We start from the raw sequence: 17134 nt of genomic DNA on the forward strand, positions 1-17134 counted from the left end.
CCAAACAAACTAACATAAATTGTGAGGAGTATAAACTAGAAAATTAGAAAGGTTCATATACTGTCTAAACGTGTTGGTTTTGTTTAAAAAAAACAAATAATATGTTCTTAATAAAATATTTAAAAAATATACAAGACTATGTAAAATGAAAAGTAAACTCAACTTTCAACTTCCATTCATTCTCCCCAAAGTAATTTTGTGAGCAGTTTTTTTTGAACTTCTAAAAAATCAGATTATGGGTTTATCCGGGCACATATTACCTATATTAATAAATATTAGTAAGTATAACTATATCCCTTTTGTAATGCAACAGAGTTATTCTATATCTTGGATTTTAAAATAATATATCTTAGGCATCCTCCTGTGTCAGTATATGTAATCTACCTCATATTTTTTAACCTTTTTTTTTCAAATTTTTTAAAAATAATCTCTACACCCAACATGGGACTTGAGCTCATGACCCTGAGATCAAGAGTTGCATGGTCCGTCCACTGAGCCAGCCAGGCACCCCCTGCCTCATATTTTTTAAACAACATTGAATCATTTCTATTTTTTTCACGTTGAAGTAGTATTGCATGAACTGCTCCTATACATATGTTTTGGATAACTTTTCTAAGTATATCCATAGAATAAGTTCTTACTAGTGGAATTAAAAAGTTAAAAACTGTGTGCCAGTTACGGGTATAGTACGTGGGCTTTATTTCAAAGAATTGGCTCATGTACTTGTAGAGGCTGGTAAGTCTGAAATACAGGGCAGGATAGTAGGCTAGAAACTTAGGTAGGAGTTGATGCTGTCATCTTAAGGTAGAATTTCTTCAGGAAAACTTAAAACTTGTTTTATTTTTATATATCTTAAACTGATTGGATGAAGCCCACCCTCATAACTGATTGTACAGGTTAAGTGTAGCTACTGTACCTTCACAGCTGCATCTAGATTAGTGTTTGAATAAGTGGGTATTACAGCCAATCCTAGTTGACTCATTAAACTGTCATGCTGTTTCTCACTTTCGTATTACCAAATTGTCACAAAAGTTGCATTAATTTATACTTCTCAATACAGTGTTGGAGAACACGATTTTCCTTATACCTTGTCCAATCCCTGATACTGAATTTAAAAATTTTTGCCAGTGGGATACATGAAAATGGTATTATTATTTTACTTCTAATTTTATTACTTTAGAAGACGATGGAATCCAAGGGTTTCTTCCACAAAACAATTAACTGATACGTATTAATTTCCATCTTTCTAGGCTTTTTAGTTGGTTTAGCAACCATTAGCTTAATAATTGAAACTTGCCTTTACTATTTTATTGGCATGAGAGTTTATTCATTTAAATTCAGTAGTTAACTGGTCATTCTAGACCATAAATACGTGTCAAAACAGGTTTCCTGTTTGGGATATTAAATCATTAGGACTAAAGGAGTTTCATAGTTGATATGTAGAATTTAATATTTTTACCATCTCAGGGTTTGTAGTTGCAGGACAGTGTCAAATATTGAAAGAAGTATTGAATTATGATTTGAGGGTCTAAAGAAGACCTTCAAGTTTATTAATACCACTGTAGCTTTTAAGGTGTCAATAAAGTCATAATCTTGGGGCAGCTGAGTGGCTAAGTCGGTTAAGTGTTCAACTCTTGATTTCGACTCAGGTCATGATCTCACTAGGTGTGGAGCTTGCTTACGATTGTCTCTCCTTTCCCCTCTGCTTCTTCCCTCCTTGCACACTTGTGCTCTCACTCTTTCTGTCTTTCAAAAAAAAACCAAAAAAAACAAAAAAAAAAGCCTCACAACTTCCATTGTGTTGGGGCAAATAGATTTGCCATCTGTCTTATCTTTCCACTTCCTAGTGAACCATTCTAATTTTCTTGGTATTATTCCTAAGACCCATAAAGGGAAGCTTTAGACAGCAAGTCTGATATAGCATCCTGAATGGTTTCTTGTGTTAGTAACAGTAAAGTTACATGGGGGACCCATATAGAAGGAGCCATCTTTTTTTTTTTATTAAATTTATTTATTTTAATAATAAATAAACAGGGGAGGGGCAGGGAGAGAAGGGGAGAGAATCCCAAGCAGGCTCCACACCAACATCGCGAGCGCAACACGGGGCTTGAACCCATGAACCATGAGATCATGACCTGAGCCAAAACAAAGAGTTGGACGCTTAACCAGTTGACCTACCCAGGTGCCCCATAAAAGAAGCCATCTTTATCATACAGTATTCATAGTGACCTGGGGGTGAGACATACTGAATATCTTGGTCACTGGAAAGCAAATCTAGTATGGTCTGTATATATAGCATATCAGCCACTTCATCTGGACTATTCCACTTTGCATGCAAAGGAGGGACAGAACACTTCCCCTTCTCAGGATAAACAACTTTCTAGCCACTTTCATTCATTGTACCAGGCTGGCACTCTTGTTTGGTTTAGTCACTGCCATTCAGGACTGTCAGTGAGCTGTGGATCCTGCATTAGCTCAAACATGGCATGGTCTTCATAGACTGCTCCTAACTTAACCATTCTTATGAGCCATGTTAATAAAGGTTCTTCAGGGAACCAGCTATATTGACCCCACTAAATAAGACAACTTTTACGCTATCTCCCCTGGTTTCAGTAGTTTCCTGACTTTATCTCTTCGTTACCTGAATCATTTTGGTAAACAGCTGTAAATCTGCTCAGTATGATTTTTCTGTTTTGTGATGGTTTTGAAGTGAGCAGTTCGATGTTGGATTGGATCAGTTGGAATCTGGCTCTATTTAACATCACAGCCCACCCTAAAACTGTCTTTAGCTTTCTGTTCTAGGTAGTATGCTAACAATAGCCAGGGAATTGTGCCTTTAGCCAGTTTCTTATTATTTTGCATTTTATTGTAGATTCAGTGATGAAACTCCTCTCAGGTTGGATCTATCTGCTAGGTTTCATTTACTTTTACCTCCTGTAACAGATGGCAGCACGCCTGCTGTTTGATACTGTGGGTGATTTGGCAAACACCTGGCATCAAGGATTTAGCCTCTAACGCCTTTTATTTTCTCCCCCCAAAATGCTTTAGCAATATTACACTGAGTCTAGGATCATGCTAGCAAATTTGATATCCTTGGAACAGATTAATAGTCATAATACCAGCTTTTAACCTGTTCTTCCATTGTGTGATTTTGGATAAGTAAGGGAATTTATGTCGGCCATAATTTTCTCATTCTACAAACTGAGCATTTCTGAGGTATTTTACAATCAGTCTATACATAAACAAACATTTATTGAATATGTCTGTGTTGTAGGCCATTGTTTCTCAATCCTTTTAATAATTATTCTCGAAACAAAAATTAAAATGAAATTAATTAAAAGCTTTGTTGATTTCTATCTAACAGAAATTATATACCAAAGAATAGGATTTTGTCAGGTAGTATTGAGCCACAAACCATTGTAATAGCTTTTTCTTGCTTCTTTGGTGATATCTGTGTTGAGAATGCATGTAATAGACTAAGAAATTTTATTTCATTTCATATATATGTATCCTTTGACTTCTGATGTGGTTATGTCCTGATAAACCCATTGTAAGTCAAAAATCCCCCAAATCGAAAATGCATTTAACACATGTAACCTACTGCACATCATAGCTTAGCTTAGCCTATCTTAAATGTGCCCGGAACACTGACATTTGCCTACAGTTGGGTAAAATCATCTAACAGAAAGACTATTTTATAATAAAGTGTTGATTATTGTATGTAATTTATTGAATACTGTACTGAAAGTGAAAAACAGAATGGTTGGGTGCAGAATGGTTGGAAGTGCATTGGTTGTTTATTGTCATGATCATGTGGTTGACTGAGAGCTGCAGCTGCTGTTAACTATCATCATGAGAGGATCAAACTGCATATCGCCAGCCCAAAATTCATATTCAAAGTATGGTTTCTTCCAAATGTGTATTGCTTTTACACCTTTGTAAAATTGGAAAATCGTTGAAGGTAATGAGAAGATTAACGTGAAAATACATTCCTCCCTCTCTGAATATTGTGTTAACTCTTTTTAATAAAAGTCTATTTATTGTTGATAAGTGATACACATAATAAAAAGCACACAATTCATCGAGTGTAGAACCTGATGAATTTTCCTACAAAATGACCATACCTGTGTAATAAGTATCCAGGTCAGGAAACAGATTTGGGGAAACAGTACCCCTGAATCTTCTTATGTTCCCTGAATCTTCTTATGTTCCCCTGCAGTCATTATTCATCATCTCTCTCCCCAGCCAAAGATTACTCCTATCCTGATTTCTTACATCATAATTTTGTTTATGAATTTTTTAAATGGAATCATGTGGACTATTTTTGTTTTTTTGTTTTTGGGGCTGGATTTTGTTCAAATTTTGAGAGATTTATTCATGTATATATAGTTCTTACAATAACGTATTCCATTGTGAGAATGCACTTCAGTTTCTTTATTTCCTACTGTTGATGGACATTTGGGATGTTTTCAGTATTTGACTATTAAAAATTATGCTGTTACAAACATAATTATATATATTTTTGGTGAACATAAATGACCCTTTCTGTTAGGTGAATAGTTAGACTTGCTAGGTCATCTGGCTTAAGTATTTTCAGCCTCACTACATATTTTCAGTTTTCCAAAGTGGTTGTGCCCAGTTATACCCATAATGGCAGTATATGATAGTTTCAGTGTGTTTCATTTTTACCAACAGCTGGTATTATTTGTCTTTATTTATTTTTTTTAAACGTTTATTTATTTTTGAGACAGAGAGAGACAGAGCATGAACAGGGGAGGGGCAGAGAGAGAGGGAGACACAGAATCCGAAACAGGCTCCAGGCTCTGAGCGGTCAGCACAGAGCCTGACGCGGGGCTCGAACTCACTGACGGTGAGATCATGACCTGAGTCGAAGTCGGACGCTCAACCGACCGAGCCACCCAGGCGCCCCTGTCTTTATTTTTATCATTCTTGTGGGCATTAGGGATACCTTATGGGTGTAATTTGCATTCTGCTGGTGGCTAAGGGCATCTTTTTTGTGTGTGTGCTGGATATTTGGATGTCTTCTATTTTGAGGTACCTGTTCAAATCTTTTGCTGATTTTTCAGTTTTTCCTTTGTGAAGATGTTCTTTATATGTTGTAGAGTTGAGTCCTTCTCTCTTCTTTTCTTTTTTTTTAATGTTTATTTATTTTTGAGACAGAGAGAGAGCATGAACGAGGGAGGGTCAGAGAGAGAGGGAGACACAGAATCTGAAGCAGGCTCCAGGCTCTGAGCTGTCAGCACAGAGCCTGACGCGGGGCTCGAACTCACAGACTGTGAGATCATGACCTGAGCTGAAGTCGGCTGCTTAACCGACTGAGCCACCCAGGCGCCTCGAGTTGAGTCCTTTTCAAATAAATAAATATTACAATTATTGTCTGCCAAAATGTAGCTTGCACTTTCACTCTTAGTAGTATATTTGATAATCTTAAAACCAGTATTTCAATTTTTTTCCTTGTAGGTTGCTTGTTTTATGTCTTGAGATCTCTTCCTGTGTCAACCTCATTTTGTACAAGCTTTACTGTTTTGATATTTTATATCTTGATCTAGAATTGTGTATGATGTTAGGTAGAAGGGATCATGATTAATTTTTTTTCCATGTGGCTATCAGTTGACTCATTGTTTATTGAAAAGGCCATCTTTTCCCCATTATAGTGTCATCATTGTCATAAATCAGGTTGCATAGTATGTGGGCCAGGTTATGTTGTTCTGTCCCTTTGGTCTGTTTTATCTGTTGCGCTGGTACTGTACTATCTTGATTACTCTCAGGCTTTACTATGGTTGTTGGAAGCTGATATAATTACTGTAGTCCATGATACAGGGTTTTAACTTTGTTCTTTAAAATTTTCTTGACTATTCTTGACTTTTTAAATTGCCATATAAATTGCAGACTCAACTTTTCAATTTTCACAAAAGAAACTGGATGAGAGTTTGATACTTTGTGGACTCTATAGATTTTTGAGAAGTAAAATCATTAACAATATTGAGTCTCAAAATCCATAAACAAGGTATATCCCATTTATTTAGTCCTTTAATTTTTCTCCACATTTTTGCTTTTTGTTTTTAAACTTTAAAAAAAAATGTTTACTTTTTTGAGAGAGAGCACTAGTGGGGCAAGGGCAGTGTGATAGGGAGAGAATCCCGAGCAGGCTCTGCACTGATGGTGCTTGAACCCACAGACTGTGAAATCATGACCTGAGCCAAAGTCAAGAGTCAGATGTTCAACCAACTGAGCCACTCAGGCACCCCAAACTTTCTTTTTTTAAAGTTAACTCTGCCCCTAATGTGGGGCTTGTACTGATGACCCTAAGATGAAAAGTTGCATGTTCTATGGACTAAGCCAGCCAAGCATCCTAGGAAGTTTCATTTTATTCTTAGTTGCACATGTGTTTACCATACATGAGTGTTGATTTTATGGTATACTTTTTTTTGCTTCTCATGATGATTGCATGATTTTCCTCCATTTTTCTGTTGAGCTGAATTACATTGATTTTTAAAAAAAAATTTTAATGTTGAAAACCTTTGCTTTTTAGAGTAAGCCCCATTTGGTTGTGATGTGTTCTCCTTTTTAAATATTTTATTAGTTATTGATATGTTTTTTTAAGTATTTATTTAAGTAATCTCTACACCCCATGTGGGGCTCAGACTCATGACCCCCAAGATCAAGGGTTGTATACTGTACCAACTGAGCCAGTCCAGTGTCCCTAGTTATTAATATTTTGATTGGAATTTTTGCAGCTATGTTCATGAGAGTGGTCTTTATAATATTCTTGTAATGTCCTTGGCATGTTTTGATATCTTATTTTTTTTTTTTTTTAAATTTTTTTTCAACGTTTTTTATTTATTTTTGGGACAGAGAGAGACAGAGCACGAACGGGGGAGGGGCAGAGAGAGAGGGAGACACAGAATCGGAAACAGGCTCCAGGCTCCAGGCTCCGAGCCATCAGCCCAGAGCCTGACGCGGGGCTCGAACTCACGGACCAGACCGCGAGATCGTGACCTGGCTGAAGTCGGACGCTTAACCGACTGCGCCAACCAGGCGCCCCATATCTTATTGATAGTTTGTTTTCTTTTTTTTTTCCTTGATAGTTTTGCTTGGAAGTGATCAACCTTATCTTTAAAAATAAGTTATTGATGGTTGAATTTTTGTGTTTTATTGATAATTTTGCCCTTTTATTCTCTTTCTAATATATATATATTTGAGGAATTACTTATCTAGCTTCTTGAGCTGGAAGCTTAGATCATTAATTTTATGCCTTTTTAATTTTTAATGTTTTTATTTACATGACCCTGCAAGCATCCACAAGTTTTGAAATGTTTTTGTTATCATTCAGTTCAGAATGTTTTTCGCTGAGCTAGTACTATCCTAAATATTTGACAAACAGTGCAAGATATGGTTCCTGAGAAAAGGAGCTCCATGAGATTTGTATTAGTTTTGTCCTTCCTCCATTGAGGTGAAAATTTACATTTCTAGTATATATCTAGTATATGTATCTAGTATATACCTAGTATATTTTACTGTATGTTTCAGAAGGTTCAGCACCATCTGAGTTTCCTGTAGGTTTATATATGAGGTGGGAACCATCCAAGGGCAAAAACCATTATCCATACATCTTTATTTAAAAAAAATATTTTTATTACTTCATTTTTGAGAGACAGTGAGACAGCACAAGCGGGGGAGGGGCAGAGAGAGAAGGAGACGCAGAATCTGAAGGAGGCTCCAGGCTCTGACCAAGCATTCAGCACAGAGCCCCACGTGGGTTGGAACCCACGAACCTTGTGATTGTGACCTGAGCTGAAGTCAGACACTTAACGGACTGAGCTACCTAGGTGCCCCTGTCCATACATCTTTAAAGCCAGTGTTCTCCATTAAGAACACACTTTTAGCTAAACAAGTTGGGTTTAAGAGAGAACTTATACCACTAGGTAGGAATAGTAGGGATCTCAGTAAGTGGATGTTACAAAGGACTTAATAGGATTTGGGTTTGCTGATTTGGGAAAGTGTTCAAGTAGGCTAGGCTTTCCTCTGGATTTGGTGTTGTCAGGAAGTGGGGGCAAGTCTATGACTGGGGATACATTAATCTTATCTAAAGGACTGGAGGAATGAAGCAGGGCCAAAGCTGTGACTGAAAACGAAGAGCAGTCATTCATACTAGCCAAAATAGGGGGATATTTAGTCATTTTTGTGGTTTGAAAAAATTTTATGATTTTGTCTACATTCAGACATGATTACAGAGTGGCTTTGTTTTTGTCTTGAACCATCGTGGTCAGAGTGGCCTCATCTGATGTTGGTGTTCTGTGAAATTATTTATGTTCAATAGAACCTCAAGGCTTTACTGTGTGTGCCAGGTCAGTTCCTAGTTGTTGGGCTTCTTTTCTGTTAGTAATCTAATTTTTCAAATGTAAACTAGGCTCATTGCAGGAAAATGAAAGTGAGAAAACATACATAAAACAAAAGGAAAAAGTTTAGAGAAACAAAACAAAAAACACGATTTAACCTGTCTGCCTAATATTTTCTTGAATATCTTTGCAGACATTTCTATCCTTATTTATACATACAATATTTTTATAGATGTGAAGTGATATTATTCATGTATTTATTTTTTTACAAGAATTTATGGTTTATTATTTCGTTGGAAGTATGTAGTTATTGCACAGTAGAGGATGCTGGGGTTAGTTTCTCAGTCTTTGTTACAGTAAGTTGAAATATTTTATCGTACATCTGAAGTTACAGAATAATGTATATGAATTGATATGACCTTGTAAGTAGACAGTATGCTTTTCAACACAGATTTTAATAAAATGATTTGCATTTAGTGTAAGTGCATATGCTTCTTGTCAATTCTACATACAATTTTGTGAAATCTAGGTGGAAAGCAATACTTGTATGTCTCTGCATACCTGAAAAAGTGTTTAAAATAAGCCTCTTTACTTAACTCATGTAATTTACCTGCATTATGTGAATAAGGATAATAGTCAAGTCTTGTATATAATAAAAAATATATATATATATAAACTAGTTGGGGTGACTGGGTGGTTCAGTCAGTTGAGCATCCAACTTCAGCTCAGGTCATGATCTTGTGGTCTGTGAGTTCAAGCCCCAAGTTGGGTTCTGTGCTGATAGCCTGGAGCCTGGAGCCTGCTTTGGATTCTGTGTCTCCTTTTTTCTCTGCCCCTACCCTGCTCATGCTCGCTCTCTCTCTCAAAAATAAGTAAACATAAAAAAAAACTAAAACAAAAAACCTAGTTAGCTGTGTATTATATTAACTTCAGTAAACAGTTCCAGATTTTCACCTGAAGATATAAGCCTTTTCAGATGTCATTTATCATTACAATAATCTTATTGAAATAGAAACGTTTACATTTTTTTCTCAGGCATTAACTAAATATGTGTACATTTAAAACTTATCCTTTGGCTCTTTTTCCTGTTATTTTTGACAGTTTTCTTGGAAAAAAATGTCCTTAACTCTTGCTTACACTTTGACTTTTATCTCTTGTCCCTTTATTCCACCTGAGAGCATCCAAAAGCTTTGAGCAAATAGAAAAATTAGTTTTCGTATCAAATAAGAGGAAAATAAAAATTGCAGTTTTTGAATAGACTTGAACTAACACTGCTAATCATCTGTTTGCCTTTTAAGTGTACCATTTGTGCTCAGATACAAAAAAGAACTTGACATACTTGACATAAGCTCTTGAAAAGTCCCAAAAGTCCCTTTTGGAAAATATTGTGGAAGTTTCTACTTAACCTCTCATTTCCTCTCATTAAGGTTGTACTTCTCTTTGTGGCCACAGTATTTAAGTTTAAAAAGTTATAACCTAAATGCTTACAACAACTTCTAACGCATGTTGTGTTAAGTAACCTTTTAAAATTGGCATTTAAAATTCTTTTTTTTTTTTTTTTTTTTTTTTTTTTTAACGTTTATTTATTTTTGAGACAGAGAGAGACAGAGCATGAATGGGGAGGGTCAGAGAGAGGGAGACACAGAATTGAAACAGGCTCCGGGCTCTGAGCTGTCAGCACAGGGGCCCGATGCGGGGCTCGAACTCACGGACCGCAAGATCGTGACCTGAGCCGAAGTCGGCGCTCAACCGACTGAGCCACCCAGGCGCCCCTAAAATTCATTTTTTATAAGTTGGAGATTTACCATAATGTGTAACGTATGGTAGATTTATATTTGTATATTTAAACTTGTGAACATTATTATTATTTAAACATTTTTGTATCTTAGGGAGAGAGCTCGAGTGAGCAGGGGAGAGGGACAGAGAGAGAGAGCAAATCTTAAGTAGGCTCTGTACTGAGCGTGGACATGAGGTTTGATCTCACGACTGAGGTTATGACCTGAGCTGAAAACAAGAGTTGGATGCTTAACCAACTGAGCCATCCAGGCACCCCCTAAACTTGTGAATATTATTAAAGACCTTTATACGTTAAATGCCATGCTGAAAGAGGGCAGTGTCTCTGTTTTCAGAGAGTTTCCGGACTATTAGGCATAGGAGATTGTATGTGTATACACACATTTATAGTGATTGCAGTACAAGGTATACTTTGAGATACAATAGCATCAAAACATTGCATAGAAGTACTAGAGATTGAATAATTAATGCTTTTGGATCAAGAGAAAAGACTAATGTTATGGGATTAAGGGCAACATATTAAGCGGTAGCATTCCTTTTTATTTAAATCTAGAATTAAAATTATAGACCTGTTTGGCAAAATTGTATTTAAAAGTTTTTTTTTTATGTTAAAAAGTAGATGTTTCAGTTATTTTCAAGTTATCTGCTATTTCATTTGTTAATGAAGTGTATAATTGGTTTTTCACTCATTTTTTTCTTTCTTCTTTTTTTTTTCCTTTGGCAGCTTTTCACAGATGGAATCACAAATAAACTTATTGGCTGTTACGTGAGTAATACAATGGAGGATGTAGTCCTGGTGCGAATTTATGGCAATAAGACTGAGCTGTTAGTTGATCGAGATGAGGAAGTGAAGAGTTTCCGAGTGTTGCAGGCTCATGGCTGTGCACCACAACTCTACTGTACCTTCAATAATGGACTGTGCTATGAATTTATACAGGGAGAAGCATTGGATCCAAAGCATGTCTGCAACCCTGCCATTTTCAGGTATATTTACTTTCTCTAAATTTTTCTTTCTGATGATTAAGAGTGTTAAGTGCACTAAGGAGTTACATTTATATTTTAAATGTTTATTTATTTATTTTGAGAGAGAGAGAGAGAGAGAGACAGAGGGAGAGAGAGAACCCCAAGCAGGGTCCGTGCTCAACGTGGAGCCCAATGTGGGGCTCAGTTCCATGAACCATGAGATCATGACCTGAGCTGAAATCAAGAGTCAGATGCTTAACCAACTGAGCCACCCAGGTGCCCCAGGAAATATTTTTTAAATATTTAAAAGGCAATTGCCTTTTCTTTGAGCAATTATTTGGTTAATTTAGAAACTTCTTTAGTTTGGACTCTGTCTTTGCTGAAGAAGAAAAAAAATCCTTTCTGTCTGCCATCTCGTTATTGACTCTTTGCAAAAGAAAGGACTCTAACGTGTGGTTTTGGATTAACCTGCTACAGAGTGTCAAGGCTTCCCCTTAATTTTTTAAAGTAGTGCGTGGATTAAAGCATCACACATTTCTTATTACTAACTTTTGTAACTCAGTTGGTCATATTTTCAGAGATTTTGCTTACTAAGATGCTTTTAATTCTGTTAACGTTATATTACTTTTTAATTCATTGTATTATGTTTTCTATGACGATAACGTCTTGCATATGCTTGATCATTTTTCTAAAATTGCTGTCTTTTAGAGTTCTTTCTTTTAAAAACTAGCAAATGAGCTTGATTTGAAAACTGCAAATTCATTCATAGTTTAAACCAGAAGTTCTCAGACATTTTGGTCTAAAGATCCCTTAACAGCTCTTAAAGGTTATTGAGGACCCAAAGAGGTTTTGTGAGTTACATCTATCAATATTTACCGTGTTAGAAATTAAAACAACTTTTTTTTAATTCAGGAATCTCACTTGCACATTGTTAGCTATCAGTGTGATAACATTATCACACCACTTCATGTAGCTTCTTGAAAACTATACCGTATACTCATGAGAGAGTGAAAAAGGTAAATAATATCTTATCAAAGTAGTTTTAACTGTATAAACTTGAAAGGGTTTTGAGGTTCCAGGGATCCTGGGTCATATTTTAAGAGTTGCTATGTTAACACAGTGATGAAAATGGAACGGACCAGTATTTATGTATTTTATAACTGTTTCAAATAATATTTAAAAATATTTTGGTATAGAAATCTATTCAAACTCCAGTTTTTAACAAGATAGAGTCTCCCCCCCTTACATGAGTATAATGTTTAGTATGTATTTTTTTAGGTTTTAAGTAATCTCTGCATTCAACATGGTGCTCCAACCTACAGCCTTGAAATCAAGAGTCATACACTCCTCTGACTAAGCCATCCAGGCTCCCCTGTTTAGAATTTATTGAAGGACCCCAATTAATAGATAATGTCTTTTTTCATTTGTGTTACATTTTTTGTTGTGTTTAGGTTTGTGCGTGCATGTGTATGAAATTTATTTATAAACCCTTAAGCTTGTTCACAGTGTCTGAAGTATATCAATATAACAGGATTAAAGGTGATTAGATGCATAAATTAGACCAAAGGAAAAGCTGGAGTTAGATTCAGATACAAAAAGTATATCCCATAATGTTCTCTTCTCCATAGAGAAGGGCCATCTTACTAGTAACTAAAGCAAGGAGGAAAATAATGAGTCCTTGTCCAAGAGATTTAAGAAGAAAGTTGCTTAAAGCTAATACAACTTTAACTGGTATAGCAGTCTTTTTTTTTTTAATGTTTTTTTATTTTTGAGAGAGAGAGAGAGCATGAGCAGGGAAGGGGTAAAGAGAGAGAGGGGGACAGAGGGTCTGAAGCAGACTCTGTGCTGACAGCGGTGAGCACGATGCAGGGCTTGAACCCATGGACTCACAAACCGTGAGATCATGACCTGAACCAAATTGGATGCTGAACCAACTGAGCCACCCAGGCCACCCCACTGGTGTAGCATTCTTTTTTTTTTTTTTTTTTAATGTTTTTATTTATTTCTGAGAGAGAGAGACAGACAGGCAGAGTGCAAGTGGGGGAGGGGCAGAGAGCGAGGGAGACAGAATCTGAAGCAGGCTTCAGTCTCTGAGATGCACAGAGCCCGACATTGGGGTCACACTCAAGAACTGTGAGATCATGACCAGAGCCAAAGTTGGACACTTAACCAATTGAGCCACCCAGGCGCCCCTGGTGTTGCCGTCCTAACTGCCTTAATGTTGATATTCCTAAACTATCTTTAACACACTGAATTTAAACTTTTTGTTGAACTATTGGCAGTGGGTACTGTCTGTTGGTCAGAAGTACATATTCAGAAGATTTCTCACTTCTCTTTATTCTATAATCTCATGATGGAAAGTAGATGCTCAGGACAGTTTTTTTCCTGAGTGATCGTGGAAAGTTACAGAATCAAAAGTCATGTGAAATTTTTTTTTTTTTTTAAATATTTATATTTGAGAGAGAGGGAGACACAGAATCTAAAGCAGGTCCAGGCTCCAAGCTGTCAACACAGAACTTGATGCGGGGCTCGAAACCATGAACTGGGAGATTATGTCCTGAGCTGAAGTCGGATGCTTACTGACTGAGCCACCCAGGTGCCCCAAAAGCCATGTGAAATTCTATATATGGCATTATACCTCTGCCACTATGAATATACAGTGGAATAAGACTGCTTCAGCTTTATGAGCTATGTGAAATTGGGCATAGTACTTAAACATTTTGTGCCTCAGTTTTCCTACCTAAAAAATGCGAATAATGATAGTACCTATTTCTAAGGGGTTGTTGTAAGGATTAAAGTTGTAGTGTATGTAAAAAGTCTAGAACAATGCCTGGCATGTATTAAACACTATGTAATATGTTAGCTTTTATAATTACAATTTTTTTCCTCAAGACTTTTCACATTTTAACTTATGGAGAGCTTTTAAGAACTTAGACATTAATTGAAGTATTAAATACTAATCAATTAACTTTATTATGCTTTTAGAAACATTTTTTGAATTTTAAATTTCATAGACTTTTTTTTTTTTTTTTACTCTTGTGTACTATTATAACATTATATATTGTTCCTTAAGGTGTGAGGTGTATGCAAACAGCATGTAGATGTAGCATAGCAAGTAATCATTGTCGCTACCCCCCCCCCCCCCACTTGTTTGTGATAGACAATACTAACCAGTCTTGGAACTCTTTCCTCATGAACATGGGAGATTTCAGAATCTTTCTCAACTAAGCGATTTTAGGTACTTAATACTCATGAGTAGTCCCTTGTTTTAGTTTTTATTTTAGCTTTCTTGAAGAGACCATTTTACGTTAAAAAGATTTTATTTTACTTTATATTTTTAAAGTTTATTTATTTTGGAGGGAAGAGAGAGAGAGAGGGAGGGAGAATGAGCAGAGGAGGGGCAGAGATTGCTGGAGAGAGAATCCTAAACAGGTTCTGCACTCTCAGTGCAGAGCTCCAAGTGGGTCTCAAACTCATGAATTGTGAGATTATGACATGAGCTGAAACCAAGAGTTGGATTCTTAACCAACTGAGCCACCCAGCCGTCCCTGAAGATTTTATTTTTAACTAATATTTTTAAAAAAGATAGAGTAATGGGTAATAGAGTAACAGGTATGTTATAATTTTTGTTAATTGGAGAAATGATATATTAAAGTGATGATGGTGGCTAATATTGATACAACACTTAATATGAACTGGACACTGTTCTGAACACCTTATGTATATGCATTTTTTTAAATATATTTTTTAATTAAGTAAACTGTATGCATGATGGGGGGCTTGAACTCATGACCCCAAGGTCAGGAGTTGCACACTCCACTGACTGAACCTGCCAGGCACCCCAAAACACCTTAAGTGTATTAATAAAGTCAACTCACAATAATCCTAGGGAATAGATAATATTAAAATCCATTTTAATAGATGAGAAAAGTAAGATTTTAAGTAATTAGTCATGTGACTAGTACAAGTACATCCCAGAAGATAATGAGTAACTTAATCTTTTTACTTACCGAGAAAAGAACATAAAATGTAAAGGAAAATAGTAAGGCCTTTATTACTCCAACTATTACAAGTAAAGTGAAAAAGATTCAAGAAGAAAATAAATGCAGCTTCCCCCATTTATTGATTTGTGATTATTCTCTATAATTAAATCATTGCTGTTAAGCTTATTATAGAATTTCTGTTTTAAAGGGAAAGCTTTTCATAATTGTAATCTTAAGTAGAAAGATGGAAAATTACAGTTTTTGATCAAGAATACTGAATTTCTGTTAAGGCTCATTTTGGTATTTGATGCCATGTCATAAAAATGTTTGCATTAAATCAACTACATGACATTCTGAAAAAGACCAAACGATGGAGACACTAAAAAAATCAGTGGTTGCTAAGGGTTAGTAGGGAAGGAGGAATGAATAGGTGAAACAGAATTTTTAGGGCAGTGAAAATGTCTGCATGATACTTTAATTGTGGATACCTGTCATAAATTTGCTCAAAGCCATAGAAAGTACAACACCAAGTGTGTACCCATATGTAAACTATGGACTTTGGGTGATAACAATATGCCAGTATGGGTTCTTCAGTTGTAACAAATGTACCACTTTGGTAGAGGATGTTGATACTGAAGGAGGTGATGTTTCTGTCAGTGTAGGGGGCATTTGGGAAATGTCTGAACCTTCCTCTCAGATTTGCTGTGAACCTAAAACTGCTCTAAAAAAAAAGTCTATATAGAAGCCTTTTCCTGTACTTTCAGTTAGATCTACTTAGAATATGTATGATACTAATGCAGGTATATATACATTTCATTAAAAAAAAACCCCATGCTGTTAGAGACCAAATAGCACACGCGCGCACTCTCTCTCTCTCTCTCTCTCTCTCTCTCTCTCTATATATATATATATATATATGTATTTTTTTTAACGTCTATTTTTAAGAGAGGGAAAGAGAGAGAGCGCGCGCACTTGTGGGGGAGGTGCAGAGTGGGAGACACACAATCCCAAGCAGGCTCCAGGCTCTGAGCTGTCAGCACAGAGCCTGACCTGGGACTTCAACTCACGAACTGTGAGATCATGACCTGAGCTGAAGTCAGATGTTTAACCAACTGAGCCACCCAGGTGCTCAATATATTTAATTAAGTTCTATGACACTTAGCTTGCAGTGAATGATATATTGAATTGACCTATAGTTTTTTCTTAAATGTTCATTTATTTATTGAGAAGAGAGCCCATGTGCACACCCATGTGTGCAGGGGATGGGCAGATGGAAAGAGAGAATCCCAAGCAGGCTCCATGCTCAGCGCAGAGCTTGACACGGGGCTCGATTTCACAACCATGAGATCATGACATGAGCCAAAATCAAGAGTGGGACACTCAGCCTGAGCCACCCAGGCACCCCCAGTTGACTCATATTTTTGAAAAAAAGAATGGAGGTTGAAAAAGAAAGCAAAAGAAGATAACAGGTAAGGATATGGCTAGTTGACACTGTAAGTAGTAACACTGGCTATTTACCTTTTTTCCTATTAAATTTATTTCAAGTTACAGTGTAATTCTCTTATGGTATGTATAAGTGTTCAGAAGGTTTTTTTTATTTCTTTCTCCTTTAAAATGTTTGTTTATTTTGAGAGGGAGCGTGCATGTGAGTGAGTGCAAGCAGGGGAAAGGCAGTGGGGAAAGAATCCCAAGTAAGCTCTGTGCTGTCAGTGCAGAGCCCAGCATTGGTCTTGATCTTACCATGAGCTGAGCTGAAATCAAGAGTCGGACTCTTAACCAACTGAGCTACCCAGGTACCCCCAGAAGGTTTTGTTAATTACTGTAAAACACAGAAAATATAAAAAGAAGAGTTAATTGAAAGAAGGTCATAGCTGAATTATAAATGATTTTAAAAGGGAATATGGTTTTTACTGGTTTCAAATATGTATAGTGGAATACTTTTTAAAAAAAATCGAGTAAGCAATTGAATAAATGATAATTCTGAAGCCCCAAGAAGAGGTTAGGGGTGTAAATTTGGGATGATTGATGTGCTTG

General features: G+C 36.3%; 1 protein-coding gene across 4 annotated transcripts in view; it reads left to right on the forward strand.

The window, feature by feature from the left end:
• The window catches only part of ETNK1 (ethanolamine kinase 1), a 140145-nt gene that overhangs the window by 86779 nt on the left and 36232 nt on the right, over positions 1–17134 (forward strand). For all 4 annotated transcript variants that reach the window (XM_042946048.1, XM_042946047.1, XM_042946049.1 and 1 more), the window contains one exon: positions 10879–11138. In XM_042946048.1, the coding sequence (XP_042801982.1) occupies positions 10933–11138 (206 nt within the window). In that variant the 5' untranslated portion in view covers positions 10879–10932. The remainder of the gene's footprint in view (positions 1–10878; positions 11139–17134) is intronic.

This window comes from Panthera leo, chromosome B4, assembly GCF_018350215.1.
Source record: "Panthera leo isolate Ple1 chromosome B4, P.leo_Ple1_pat1.1, whole genome shotgun sequence".
In the NCBI taxonomy this organism is placed as follows: domain Eukaryota; kingdom Metazoa; phylum Chordata; class Mammalia; order Carnivora; family Felidae; genus Panthera; species Panthera leo.